Consider the following 13,975-nt stretch of genomic DNA (forward strand, 5'->3'; position numbering starts at 1 on the left):
GCAATCCATGGGCTCAAGCTGATTTAAAAAATACTTCAGGCCAGACTCAGTTCAGTATCTGTAAGCTTTCTTAAAGTAAATTTCTGAAGCATTGAAAAAACTTCAGAATAATGGGTCAGCAATGGACCAGTCCATCCAAAACCTTATCAGCTTATCTATTCCTTGCCTATGTTTTATTATTCTAGCCTGTCCTCGCCTAGTCTGGTCTAGTCTAGTCTAGTCTGAATCCCACTCGGACTGGTTTGTTACTTCCTCTGCTTGAACACACATATGTGCAGTGTAACACATACTACATACGAAGTAGAAAATAAGATTAGTAGCATAATACAGTATTTCATAGAATGTTAGTGAATATTTTTTTCAATTTCGATTTTTTAAGGAATATTTAAATACTAAAATAATGATTAATTTACCTATTTTTTAAGTTATCATGACAAAGACAGGGTGAAAAAACACAAGTTCACGGGTGCTTCATATTATTTAGAATTATTTAGCATTGATGGTTAAAGAAGTGGATTTTTGGGGCCATGTGTTTTTTTGTTTACTTCCATGCATTTGTTGTATTGTTGTCACAAACTGCCAGATTAATCACGAGCCTATAGTTTCCTGTTAAGCTTCCGTCCTATCACCAGAAAACACACGTCAATCATTTTTGAAGGATGAGAAAATATTAAAGGAATCATATAACAGTTATTACTCCATACTACAGTTTTATATTTCTTCATAATATATTCTTCATCTTCTCTTGAAAACTAGAGAAAAAGATTGAGCAAGAATGTTGAAGTTAGGTATCCATGCAAATGACAATCTTGGAGCTGTTTCTGATGAGTCTCTTCGATTCCTCAAGTCTCTTAAGGTATGCTTTCGATCGGTGTTACTTATGTTTGGTTAATGTTTATTGTTTCTATTATTCGTGTCTTACAGTTATAGCCCTTAGCGTTGCATATATCATTTTATTTCTTGGGTGTTTTAGGCTTAATCTTCAGTTAGTTTTCAGAACTTTCAGAGCTTATTATATAGTCATGTACATTATTGATGTTTATGTTTGGTTAATTGTATGTCTAATTCAACGAAATTGTGTAGGAGTTAAAGGAGTTGAGGGCTCAGATCCATACAGCTGCTGATTATTGTGAGAAATCATATAAGAATTCCGAGGATAAGGCGATGTGAGTCGTAGTTTTTTCTAACTCATTTGCAGAAAGTTAAGGGGGTTGCATATAATTATGCTAAGTTTTTGGTTGATGCAGAGTTTTGGAGAATACGAAAGAATACTTGTGTAGGGCAGTGGTTACAGTTGTTGATCATCTTGGTAGTGTTTCTGCTAATCTTGATGGCTGCATTCAAAAGAGTGACCGCGTCAATGAAACTGAGCGCCGAATTAATTGTCTAAAACAAGTATGGAGGCTAAACTTTCTTTATGCTAAGTACTGATAGTCTGATATGAATGTCAATTTTAAATTTCTGTATTGAATTATTGATTACTGGTGTTGGAACAGAAACTTGATTCATGTGATCAGTACAATCACAACTTCACCCTGACCAAGATACGGTGGACTAAGGATTTGCCAAGATATTACACTCGATACATCTTACCACCATGTATGTTGTGTGTGTGTGTGCGCGTGTCTTTTTATAAAGATTTTCCGACTATGATTATGAGAAGAAGCTGGAACTAATTATTTGATGTTGTTTTTGCTTTTCAAACAGCTGATTCAAATAAAGAATTGAGGTCGGACTTGAGGTACTCTTTCTCGAGTCTTTTTTATGTGGATTTTTGTAAGAAAAATTTCTAAACATGCATTTACTCTTTGTTTTAGTGTTTGGTTAGAATTAGGTGAAAGTTAATTTTCTATGAAAATTTGTTTTCACATATTCCTCTGTTTGATACATAAAGGGGGGCACGGGGGGTGGGGGATGTGATTCTCTGAGGTTGTAGTTTTCCAAGGGTGGGACACGGGGAGTGGTTTCGTTTTATGAAGCCACATTTTCCTCCCTGCACCCTCTTCCTACTCTTTTGCCCTTCATCCCTCCCCATCTATTTTTCTACCGAGGAATTAATCACAGTAATACGAAAATGAAAGCAGTATTATTCAGTTCAATTCATTTTCTTTGAGCAAACACAACTATTGGGTTCTAAATTGCCAGAATAATTTTGGTAAACTGCATATTATGACTCTGCACTGATGAGATTCTGTTAATTCAGGGAACCTAACCAACCAACCGATATCAAAGGAATTCTTAGTGAGCCTGAGTTCAAGACTGTTACAGAAATGCCACTTTTCATGTATACAAGCCTTAACAAGATACGTCTAGGTACAAGTCCAAGGTCACCACTTGACATTGCACCCGAAGAAATTACTGGTAACACACTTTCTAATTTTAATTCGTATTCTGATTTGATGCTTCTTTGGTCTATGAATATAACAAATTTATGCATCTATTGTATTAGTCATGCCCGTTCGTGAAGGTTTCTCTGTTGCACCCAAGTTGATTCGGAATCCTTCTTTCCATTTCCAGGTGAATGTTACTTGTGGTTTCATACTTCTTACAACAATATTTTCATAGCTAGCTGACCTTTTGGCTTGAAATTGCAGGATAATAGGAAACCCGGTGGGATCAAAAGACTACTACTGTCAATACAGAGGAAATCTGTGAATGATGAAGAGATCATATCAGTTCCCCGAAGAAGTAAAAGGGGGGCATCAAGATTGCTTAGGCTTAAACTTTAAGCTTCATTTCGAGTTTTCATTGTAGAATGTAGAGTGTCGTTTGTCTTTATGGAAAGATACCGTTGTTTACATCAGTCACCCTGCTACACACAGTCCCTGCAAGATTGTAAGCTGAACTCTGCAACGTTGCATAAACTCAGAAGCGGGGCATGGAGGATGAACACTGCATAAACATGTAAATGATAAGACTGTACTTGTGGATATATGCTATATATATGCTTCAGTGAGTTGCTTTTGGGATGTTTTAAAGATTGTTCTAACATTTCCATTACATATTTGCTCCCCTTTGTTTGTACCCCCTTCAAATTCCTGGGATGTGTAAGTTTGTATATCAACCAATTAAGATGCCTTTTGAGATGTCAAAGAGACAAGCTATTAAATTACAATTTTGATGTTGTCAATGACTTACGTCGATATGATACTGACTGTTAAATTACCTAACATATTCAAGTAGGATCATCTTGTAAAACACCTAAATTTAACCGAAAAATTTAGGTCTTTCTCAAGGAATGGAACTCCCTTGATATCACAACTTTTACATAGTGTAATAAGCTCACAATCAACCTACTAAAACTTATAAATGTTTCGAATCTAGTGATAGTAGAGTATTCTTTGTCTATCTCTTTGGAATAGAAAGCTCTGTAAAAACTCAAGCATTTTGCGTTGGAAAATTAGTATTGTACATGGGTTATGTTGGTTCATGCACCACACTACTCAAGAAAGAGAGCCATTGACAATTGCCTAATTTGGATTTGCCATTTATACTATTTATGTTGTTATTGTTGAAGATGCCTGTAAACAAAAGTACAAAACTACTCCCTAGTACTCCTTATTTAGTCATACTAAAACATAACTGTGCTTAAACATTGGCATTACGATGAATCTTTGAAGTTACTTAATTGTTATTGTACTTATCCCCCTTTAGAAAGTAATCATGTACAACTTTTAGCACTAGATAATAGTTTTCGTCAAGGGTTATTTTATAGGCAAAAGTTAACGAACGTCCGAGAATGTTGGATACTAAGATAACTATAAATTAAAATGAACATTAATTACATCGATCAATGCGTAATTTTGACATGCATTCCCAAATTAATACCATTTTAAAACATTAATAGGGCACACATTAATTAATTCTCTTAGAGCATGTTCTCTTTAGCTTAATTTCAGTTCATTTCAGCTCTTATCAGTTCAGTTCAATTCAATTCATCTCCTAATTTCCTTCTCTCATAAAATATTCATTTCAGCTCTATTTAGTTCAGTTTAGTTTACTTATGTTCAGCTCCAATCAGTTCAGTTCAGCTCAGTTTAGTAAATCAGAACATTCCCTTAATACCCGTGAAAAATCTCAAACGTAACAACATACAAGAAACGGAAGGGGTATTATTATTTTTTAAAATCCACGTAATAATAAACAAAGCTTAACAGGTAGCCACGTCATCAAACAAGTCATTTTTTATTTTTTTATTTTTTTTTTAAAGTAAAGAGTTTAAAAAAGAGCATGAAAGTTTTTGTGGACTCCATTTTCCTCTTCCCCAAGCCAAATTAGCAGTACGCCCACCGTTTATATTCCAGTCACCTGAATACAGAATACCTGATCATAACATTCCCTTTCTCTCTCATATATATTTTCTCTCTCCTCTTTTCAATTTAATCTTTTCTACTAATCACAACAATCTTCTTCAATGGATTCTGTCTTTGCTAATGTTGTTCAAGCTCCTGAAGATCCCATTTTAGGGGTATCACTTTTCTCTTCTTCTTTTTTTTTTTTTTTTTTTTTTCTTTTTTTTTTTTTTTTAATGATGATCAATTTGTTCATTAATAATATTTTCTTGTTTTTTGATCAGTTATTGTTTTATGTTTTTGTTGATCAGCATTTGCTTGATTTTTTGTCATTTTTTTATTTGGGTAATTGATATATAGTCAATAATCTCAATATAGAGCTCTTTATTTGAATCTAAATGTGAAATCATAATTTATTGTAATAAAATAAAGTATATTTAATGCTTAAAAAATTATTTTTTTTTAATTTTATTTTTCTGATGATGAATTTGGTGATGAGCTAGATATTTGGTTAAGATGATTTTTCTGTGAAAAAATGATGATCAATTCGTGATTTTGTCATTTTAATAATCTAATGAAATTACTTTCATGTGCTATTGTTATAAACAAAAATTGATTATGATTATTTTTATTTTTGGAAAAAAAAAAGGTGACAGTTGCTTATAACAAGGATCCAAGTCCAGTAAAGCTGAATTTAGGAGTGGGTGCTTATCGAACTGAGGTACATTTATTTTACAACTAGTATAATTACATTTTTAGTTTATGAATTTACTAATTTGGACTATGATTTATTAATATTGCTATAATTGATGATAGGAAGGAAAGCCTCTTGTATTGAATGTAGTCAGAAAAGCTGAGCAATTGTTGGTTAATGATCCGTAAGTATTATTGTGATCAAAATCATGATTCGGCTCGTTTCGTGTAATTAATCTTGTTTACTTGATGTTAATATGATTGTAAGGTCTCACTTGAAGGAGTATCTTCCGATTCTCGGATTGTCTGACTTCAATAAGCTCTCTGCAAAGCTCATTCTGGGGGCTGATAGGTAATCCTTTGGAGTTTTCTTGTTGCTAGTTGTTGCTTTTTTGTGTGTATAAATGTATAATACTTATTTTGACCTTTGGTAATGGTTATGTATGTGATTTTGTGATATTCGGCGAAAGTTGTGATCTTTTTATTATGTAGTACTCCATTTGTCAGGATCAATAGTCACAACTCACAATGAGGATGTCCAGATGAAGTTGTTACAATTTTTATTGTAATGCTTATTTTGCACTGCAACTCAGGGTAGCTTACCTTGAAGTTATGGCTTTCTTTTGCTTGCTAAATGGTTAAAAAGTGTAATACTTGGAAAAAATTTATTGGAACAACTTTATAAACTTCGTTTAGTGGTTCAGTTGTTCTTCATACTTCTTGAATTTTATGGATCTTGTTATACTGCTTTCTCTAATGTTCCTAGGGATTCTCGTTTCCTACAGCCCTGCTATATTGGAGAATAGGATTGCTACTTCCCAGTGTTTGTCTGGTACTGGATCACTTAGGGTTGGAACTGAATTCCTTGCAAGGCATTACCACCAAGTATGTTCTCACGGTTTGCTTCAATGTTTTGATAACAAACTATGTACTTCTCTCGCAAAACAGGAAAACACAAAAGACTATATACTGATGGGATGATTAACATTACTTGTGTAATTGATTTTCAGCGCACAATATATATTCCCCAGCCAACATGGGGAAATCACCCAAAAGTCTTCACTTTAGGAGGGCTTAGTGTAAAGAGTTACCGATACTATGACCCAGCAACGCGAGGTCTTGATTTACAAGGTTAGAATCCCTTGTCTTGAGTTCAGTTTTGCAGTTCCTCATAATTCCTATCTTGTTATGCTTTACTTTTGCATTACTCCAAGTCCGTACAAGTTATTCTCTTAGTAAGAACTTAGAAGTGACTCACTTATTTAAGTACTCTTTTATATTTAAACAGGTCTCTTGGAGGATCTAAATGCTGCTGAGTCAGGAGCAGTAGTGCTTTTCCATGCATGTGCTCATAATCCAACTGGTGTTGATCCTACCCTGGAACAATGGGAACAGATAAGACAGCTAGTAAGATCAAAAGCATTGCTACCTTTCTTTGACAGTGCCTATCAGGTAATATCACTATTCTATATTCTTATTGTGGTATTAGCTAGATTGGAGTGTAGGCTATGAAAATGATTTTTGATATGAGTTCTAATGTGTTGCAGGGCTTTGCTAGTGGCAGTCTTGATGAAGATGCACAGTCTGTACGTATGTTTGTTGCTGATGGAGGTGAATGTTTCATAGCTCAAAGTTATGCAAAAAATATGGGTCTTTATGGGGAACGTGTTGGTGCTCTCAGCATTGTAAGTCATTGTATTGCATTCAATGTTTTGCTGAAGTTGATGAATAGAAAATTATAATGATTATGAAGTATGAAGTATTACTTACAATGATTACAATTGGTAGGTCTGCAAGACAGCAGATGTCGCAAGCAGGGTGGAAAGCCAACTGAAGCTTGTGGTTAGACCTATGTACTCCAATCCCCCTATTCATGGAGCATCTATTGTAGCCAAAGTACTCAAAGACAAGTATGTATTTTCATTTTATCGATAATTTGATAAAATTTGCTTAATCCAAATGAGCAAAAATACTAGCATAACTAGAAGTGGCATGAAAACAATGACAATTTTTTTTATTTTTTATTTTTTATTTTTTATTTTTTCCCTTGAGTATAATAGGTCCATCCTTGTACTAATTGGAATTTTTTATATTGCTATTCTGAAAGCTGCTATGGTATAGAGCAATTACTAAGTATGTAGCTATCACGCTAAATTTGTTTTTGTTACTCAACATGGATATTAATTTTCTTCAGGAATTTGTATGATGAATGGACTGTTGAGCTTAAGGGAATGGCTGATCGAATCATCAGCATGCGCCAGCAGCTCTTTGATGCAATAACTACTAGAGGTGAGGACTCTTGAGGAATGACTAGTGACTTACTGTAATACATGCTTGTGTGCTGCTGGTGGTTCTCTTCTATCTAGTTCTTATAAGGATCTAGCAACATAATTGTGAAGATTTTACAAATCTCTCTTAATATAGCTTGACTGCTGATGTCCTTGGTATATTAATGACAGCATGAACAATATACTTTTCATCTCTGCTACCTAAATGACACAAATTGCATCAGTTGAGACCTTTAAAACATAGCACTGTTCATTTTCCCACTTGTGAAGTGTCTTTCTTCAATATCATATCAATAATGTGCTCTTTTTGACAGGTACACCTGGAGACTGGAGTCACATTATCAAACAGATTGGGATGTTTACTTTCACTGGCTTAAATGCTGAACAAGTTAGTTTCATGAGGCAAGAGTACCATATCTACATGACATCTGATGGGTAAGAACACATTTGTTTATTATTTAGTAGTTTCACCTATCACAATCTGAATTCTTCCTCATCCCTCGACACACATGCACACATATACCAGTGTGGCAGAGGGTGAGTGAAGGGGATTCACTGCTCTTCCGATGCTTCATTTCTGTAATATCCATTCAGTTTACAAGCTCATGTTATATACTTATATACAGGTAATTAAGTAATCAATACTCTTTCTAACAATTGAAAAAAAAAAAAAAAAAAAAAAGTTGGTTAGGAGGAATGAGATTTTTGAACATAGACTGTATCATGCTCTAATTTAAGGGTGCAAAACTTGATTCCGACATAGAATTATGTTCTCTCTTTTGAGTTATGAGCTTGTGACTGAAATTTTAAAAATATTGGTTACATGCAGGAGGATAAGTATGGCCGGTTTGAGCTCTCGGACTGTTCCTCATCTTGCAGATGCTGTACATGCTGCTGTTACCCGGGTTGCCTAGAGTAAAACTCACATTTTGAAGAACGTGGCTGATGAGCTCACTTACTTTCCCTTTTGGAGAAGCTCTATACACCACCTATTTTACTTGTTTGTTGTATCTAATAAAATTTTCCTGGATTGGGAGCTTTACATGTATTAGCTTGAGCTCAGAATTTTTGATAAGTTGGCCTTTCCTGAGTTTCGGATAATAAAACACTCATTTAAGATGAGTGAAATTGTCTTCAAATAGATTATCTATACGGATGATCATCTTAGATAGTCGTGTTAAAAAGTTACACAAACTCCTTATTGTCTTTCAATAATACAACATTATTATGACCACCAACTATCATTTAACCATACAACCATATTCTATTATGATATTCATTACATATTTGTTGCAAACCACCACAACTAATCACTTCATTAACAACAATGCCACCATTTTTTTGCCATTTTGTGTCAATGATCACATAGTAGAAATAAACCATGCAAAAAAGGAAATTAAATACCAGACGTACATTATGTAGATAGGTCAATCCTAAAACATGTACTCTTGACTTCTTGAGCCCTTGTACCAGATTGGAGGCATTACTGCCTTGAAAGAGCATTTTCTTAAATTTCTACTCGAACAAGTAAACTACCATAAGAGCCACCACTGTCATCATTCTGTTATTGTCATCACGCATGATCGAAAGTCGATAAAGTCAACAATGTTAAGAATTGAATATGTGACTATGTGGGTAAAAGAAAAAAGTTTAATGAGAATCTTCAAAGCAGCAATTAGGCTCAACCCGACTCACATGCCATCATATTGTGTCAAATTGTATCGTGTCATGCTTACGTGCCTAAATCAAATTTAACTTATGTTAGTGGGTTTTGTTGTCGGATTGCGTAATGTCATGCCTTGTCGTGATTTTTCAACTAAAGGATTAGCTCAAACTCAGCTCATGACACGAGTCACACGACAAACGCAAAAATGTGTTATCTTATATCCTATATCGTGTCATACTTTTTCCATGCTGGTCGTGGACATTTTGTTTTCCATGCTCCAAATATGCTAGGAACCCTAAATATGAAGAAAATCAAGTTCTAAACTTCTACTCACTTTCAAAAGAACATAAATTTGCATCCCCCAAAAAGGTCAAAAACAATGTAAAGCAAACTAAAGCAGTACAATTTCATCTCTGTTCATTTCACAATTCAAGCTTCTCTCCCTCGTTTCATTATTCAAATGGCAAAGAATGTATCTTTCATCATCTCTTACCTCCGCCAAAACCCTAAACCCTGTTTTCGACACTTTTCAATGATATCCCAACCTCAAAATCAACTACAACAAGAACAATTGATTACAAAAATTGCTGGAGAAGTTTGTGAAATCATTCAAACTCGCCCCAAATGGGAAAATACACTAAAATCTCTCTTCCCATCCTTCAATTTCTTGGACCCCAGATTCTTCAATGAGGTACTCAAGCTTCAAAAGAATGCATTTTTCTCTCTTCGTTTGTTCAATTGGCTTAAATCTCAATCTGGGTATTCCCCTGATCCCATTTCTTGTAAGTCTTTGTTTAATGCTCTTGTTGAATCTAAGGCTTCTGTTGTTGCGAAATCAATTTTTGACTCGTATCCTAAGCTGTTTAACCCTGACCCTGATTCATTAGAGTCTTTGATTTGTTGTTTGTGTAATGATGGTTATGTTAATGAGGCTGTTGATTTGTTTGAAAAATTGAAATTAATGGGGCATTGCCCATCAATTGTAACTTGGAATACCGCCTTTTCCGGGGCGGTTCGAGTTAAGAGAACTGATATTGTTTGGAGTTTGTATGGGGAGATGATGAATAGTGGGGTTGTGGCTGATGTTGAGACTGCTGGGTGTTTGATTCAGGCTTGTTGTATTGATAACAATGTCGAGAGAGGTTACGAGCTTTTTCGACAGATTCGGGATGGTGGGGTTGTTCCTGATAATGTTGTTTTGAATAGATTGATTAGAGGGCTTTCTATTAATGGAATGCATGATAGGGTTTCTGAGCTTTTGCATTTGATGATTGAAACAAATCATAAACCTGATATATTTACTTATCAAGAAATAATTAATGGTCTTTGTAAGCGCAAGAAATCGTATGAAGGGTATCGGATTTTTTGTGATCTCAAGGCTAGAGGGTATACTCCAGATAGGGTGATGTATACAACCATGATGCATGGCCTTTGTCAGATAAAACAGTTTAAGAAAGCTAGGAAGTTGTTGGTTGAAATGAAAGAGAGGGGTATACTTCCAAATGAGTATACGTATAATGTGCTTATTCATGAGTATTGTCGGATCCATAAACTTGAAGAAGCTTTAAAGCTGGTAAAAGAGATGTGTGATAGAGGTTGTAAACTGAACACTGTAAATTATAACACCTTGATTGCTGGATTGTGTAAGGATAGACAGATAAAGGAAGCTTGTGAGTTGTTTGAAGAAATGTCTCATAGTGGTGTTGCTCCTGATGTACTTACGTATAACTATCTTATCCGAGGTCTCTGTAAAGAAGGATATGTGGTTAAGGGTCAGATGCTCTTTGAAGAGCTTTTAGCACATGGATTGCTGCCTTCAACTTCATCATATACACCTTTTATTGAACAACTTTGTCTCCAGGGAGGAACTCAGCAAGCATTAAAACTACTGACTGATATGGTGAACAGGGGTGTTGAACCTTCGATATACAACCGGGAGTGTATTATAGATGGATTTTGCAAGGAAGGATTACCAATCGAAGGGATGCATTGGTTGTTAGAGATGTTAGATAGGAAGCTTATTCCAAGTCGGAACATCTTTGTGAAACTTATTATATGTCTTCTTCAGAAAAATGAGCTGGATTCTGCTCTTGTTGTTTTAAATTTTATGGTGCAAGTAGGCTATACGCTTGGGGAAATTCCATGTCGGTCCCTTGTTAGGAAATTTTGTATTAGTGGTTCAAACCATGTCAAGTTGCTTCTCCATGATATTATCTCCAGTAGCCAGCTTCCTTAATCTTTTCGCATGAATGTATAGCCTTGATTTTTATGGTTGCAAATTCTCACAATCATTCTTTTGGATCTCATTGCTCTGGAAAGAAATTGTGTTTATAGAGGTTGTTCCTGATTTTCATTTGTCCGGCTCATTTATTCTCCTTTAAAGAGAAGAAATTTTGGTAATGATCAACCTCTGACTTTGGGCTCTCAAAAGTTTGCTATGCTGCGCAGATAATGAGATATTGAGCAGCAGTGAGCTATTGGCAAGTAGTTTCTTGGTCTGCTTACAACACAACTTCTAAATACAAAGCACTAATATTTTGCACCAACCAAACCTGGTAAACTTAAAAGTTGCATTTTCTCAGAAAGTGCTTCCTGCGAAAGAGATACTGATATACTGGTAGCCCATACTACAGTGATTGCACTTACCCTCTTGTCATGGTCTTCTATGCTGCTACTTATGGAACTCTTCAAGAAAATTCTGGTCTAGTGCCTTTTGCTCTTTATGCCGTGTACGTGAGTAGCAAACCAATACCTTGAACTATCATAATCATTCTCCGTGTTGTACTTGTTTGTTTAGATTTGGTGTTCCAACACTTGTACTTCTATACTCATGTTATTTTTGTTATGTTCTTGATCTTTTGACCTCAATAATTTGATTTAGATTGAGGTTGTTTGTTCAGTTTTAAAAAGGGAAGAGCTGATGATAGCACTGCTTCACATCTTATTGTTTGTTTGTGTGTATTAATTTTAGTTTCTTATGTTTCATTTAGTTCAGCTGAATTTGAAATTGTGTGTTAGGAGTTAGGTCTGGTGGAAAAAGTACAAAACAGTCTTACTTTTTTCTACATGAATTACTTTCTCTAATCCAAAATATGTCATTGTAGAGCTATGTATTAATAGTTTAGGATTATATGGCATGGGCCTGGTCTTTCAACAATGAATACGTCCAACCGAATTTAGTTTTTACAAAGTTATAAAGTAGCAATTGTATTGTGGTATCTGCCGTATTATTTGTTTGAAGAAAATAGATGCTGGTAATAAAGGGGTATGATGATCAAATTGTGCGTGAAAACTCTAGAAGGAAACTAAATAAGAGAAAGGAATCTGCGAAGAAACTCTAATTTTGCATCAAAAGGAGTAATTGCCATATTTCCTTGAGTATGTGATCTATGCCTTTTCTGACTTAATTTAATGAGTTGACCACTGTAATTTGATTTCCTGACATGAGATCATGTAGAAAACATATTTCACTTTGATTACCATTTCTTTCACTTTTTAGTTCTGCTTATCTTGTTCCTTTTATCTAATTATTCCTCTGTTTTGTTTAGCTAATGTTGCATGACTTTGCAAGCAAATTTAACTGTGATGATGTCTGCATCTAACTGATGACAATGTGGAAAATGAATCCTGCATATTTTCAATCTCTGTTTATATAAGCACTTGAATTAGGTCCCGTTCTAAGGTTCTTTTTATCTGTTGTGTTCCTTTGGACAGGTACACCTAAGATCTTGAGTCAAGTCATCGCAGATTGGAACCTTCACATTTATTGACTTTGTAAGTGGAGCAATTAAGGATGAAAAGTATCAAAACTGCATGGGAGTAAGATATGTTAATTTTTTTAAGGACATTTTATTATTGATTATACACATGTTTGACGTATGAATATGCTGGCCACTATCATTAGGGTATCAGACAATGCTTAGTTCTTCATTTGTTTGTGTATGTCAATGGATTGTTACATATAAAGAAGCACTAGTGCATTGAAGATTAGAAAATATTTCTTTTTAATGGTTCATCATTTGATCAAATCAGTCAATTCCATGTTTCACTCTCACACTCAAACATGACTTGATTCTTTTCTCTTTTTGGGTTTAGGGGTTTGGGAGTTGAGAGGAACTATCTTTGTCAGAGGACAAAACATCCCACAGTTAAGAATCTGCTACAAAAGAAGTATGAAACATATGATATCTAATTTTATCAACTCCACTTCTCTGTTTTGATTTTTTTACAATAAACTTCTTTAGGTGCTGCCAGTGCTGTTAATATATTGTTTGGAACACCAACCTCCTGTTTCACCCTATCCAAGATGATGCAATTTGTCAGTGAATAGAATTATTCTCCTCGTAATGTTGAGTCTTGTATCATGTTCATCGTCTATCTATTTGAGTGTCTTCTTGTAAACCATCTCAAATATGTATTTTAAGCTTCAATGTGATTGATTGTGCTTATTACTTCATCTTATATTGTTGGATTAGTTTGTCTAGGTTTGAGGTCCCTTCCCATTCTCTTGCCGATTCCAAATTTGAGTGATGAGCTATCTAGGAGCGGATTAGTTTTATTACAGTTCCTCCAAAAGCTCCTAAGGTCTCTCTGAGGATTGTGTTCTCCATCTATCAATTATTATCTCTAGATTGTTGTTTTTTTTTTTTTTTTTTTTTTTTGGACCTAATACAAAGAGAATTCCTTTCTTCATCTTGCTTTTCATTAAGAATTTTAGTTATCCTTTTTATATATTTTTCTTCTGTAATTCTTACTTGTCTACTAACCATACTCCCTTAGGTTGGAAAATCTTGCTCTTTCATATTAGTTCACAGAAACAGAGGTGGAGAAACAAAGAGCACTTTAAATCATCATTAGAGCTCAAGTACTCTTTGCCCTCTGACAGTTAGGATATTTTATACCTCCTATAAGCACCCACCTAATTGGTTAAATGCTGAAACTTCCCTGTCCTGTCATAGGAAGGAAGAACTCCTAAAGGACTAGGTCAGTACAAACCTCGGTGTCTGTTAAAATTTATATACACGTCCCAGAAATGT

At 34.7% G+C, this 13,975-nt stretch overlaps 2 protein-coding genes and 1 pseudogene across 3 annotated transcripts; all 3 read left to right on the forward strand.

The window, feature by feature from the left end:
- Positions 1-576: 576 nt before the first annotated feature.
- On the forward strand, positions 577-3,115 carry LOC145611343 (putative protein ABIL5; annotated as a pseudogene). Its single transcript, XR_014106358.1, has 8 exons — positions 577-856; positions 1,084-1,166; positions 1,248-1,395; positions 1,497-1,599; positions 1,708-1,741; positions 2,204-2,361; positions 2,450-2,517; positions 2,595-3,115. The product of XR_014106358.1 is annotated as a putative protein ABIL5 (transcript).
- A 1,156-nt stretch (positions 3,116-4,271) lies between these two features.
- LOC145610024 (aspartate aminotransferase, cytoplasmic-like) lies at positions 4,272-8,444 on the forward strand. The gene is made up of 12 exons (XM_081665266.1): positions 4,272-4,468; positions 4,942-5,013; positions 5,109-5,170; positions 5,254-5,337; positions 5,771-5,870; positions 5,996-6,116; positions 6,274-6,437; positions 6,533-6,670; positions 6,774-6,895; positions 7,180-7,274; positions 7,588-7,708; positions 8,103-8,444. Exons 1-12 carry the CDS (start codon positions 4,415-4,417, stop codon positions 8,185-8,187), a joined length of 1,218 nt encoding a protein of 405 aa, XP_081521392.1. The 5' UTR covers positions 4,272-4,414; the 3' UTR covers positions 8,188-8,444.
- A 763-nt stretch (positions 8,445-9,207) lies between these two features.
- Positions 9,208-13,959, forward strand: LOC145611951 (uncharacterized). Its single transcript, XM_081667336.1, has 2 exons — positions 9,208-11,668; positions 12,654-13,959. Exon 1 carries the CDS (start codon positions 9,400-9,402, stop codon positions 11,173-11,175), a length of 1,776 nt encoding a protein of 591 aa, XP_081523462.1. The 5' UTR covers positions 9,208-9,399; the 3' UTR covers positions 11,176-11,668; positions 12,654-13,959.
- The last annotated feature ends 16 nt before the right edge of the window (positions 13,960-13,975 follow it).

This window comes from Chenopodium album, chromosome 24 (assembly GCF_948465745.1).
Source record: "Chenopodium album chromosome 24, dcCheAlbu1.1, whole genome shotgun sequence".
NCBI classification, from domain to species: Eukaryota; Viridiplantae; Streptophyta; class Magnoliopsida; order Caryophyllales; family Amaranthaceae; genus Chenopodium; species Chenopodium album.

Coding starts and splice junctions, on each gene's coding strand:
- LOC145610024 (XM_081665266.1), top strand. CDS start 4,415: ATGGATTCTGTCTTTGCTAATGTTGTTCAAGCTCCTGAAGATCCCATT. Junction 5,014..5,108: donor TGGGTGCTTATCGAACTGAG/GTACATTTATTT, acceptor AATTGATGATAG/GAAGGAAAGCCTCTTGTATT. Junction 6,117..6,273: donor GCGAGGTCTTGATTTACAAG/GTTAGAATCCCT, acceptor ATATTTAAACAG/GTCTCTTGGAGGATCTAAAT.
- LOC145611951 (XM_081667336.1), top strand. CDS start 9,400: ATGGCAAAGAATGTATCTTTCATCATCTCTTACCTCCGCCAAAACCCT.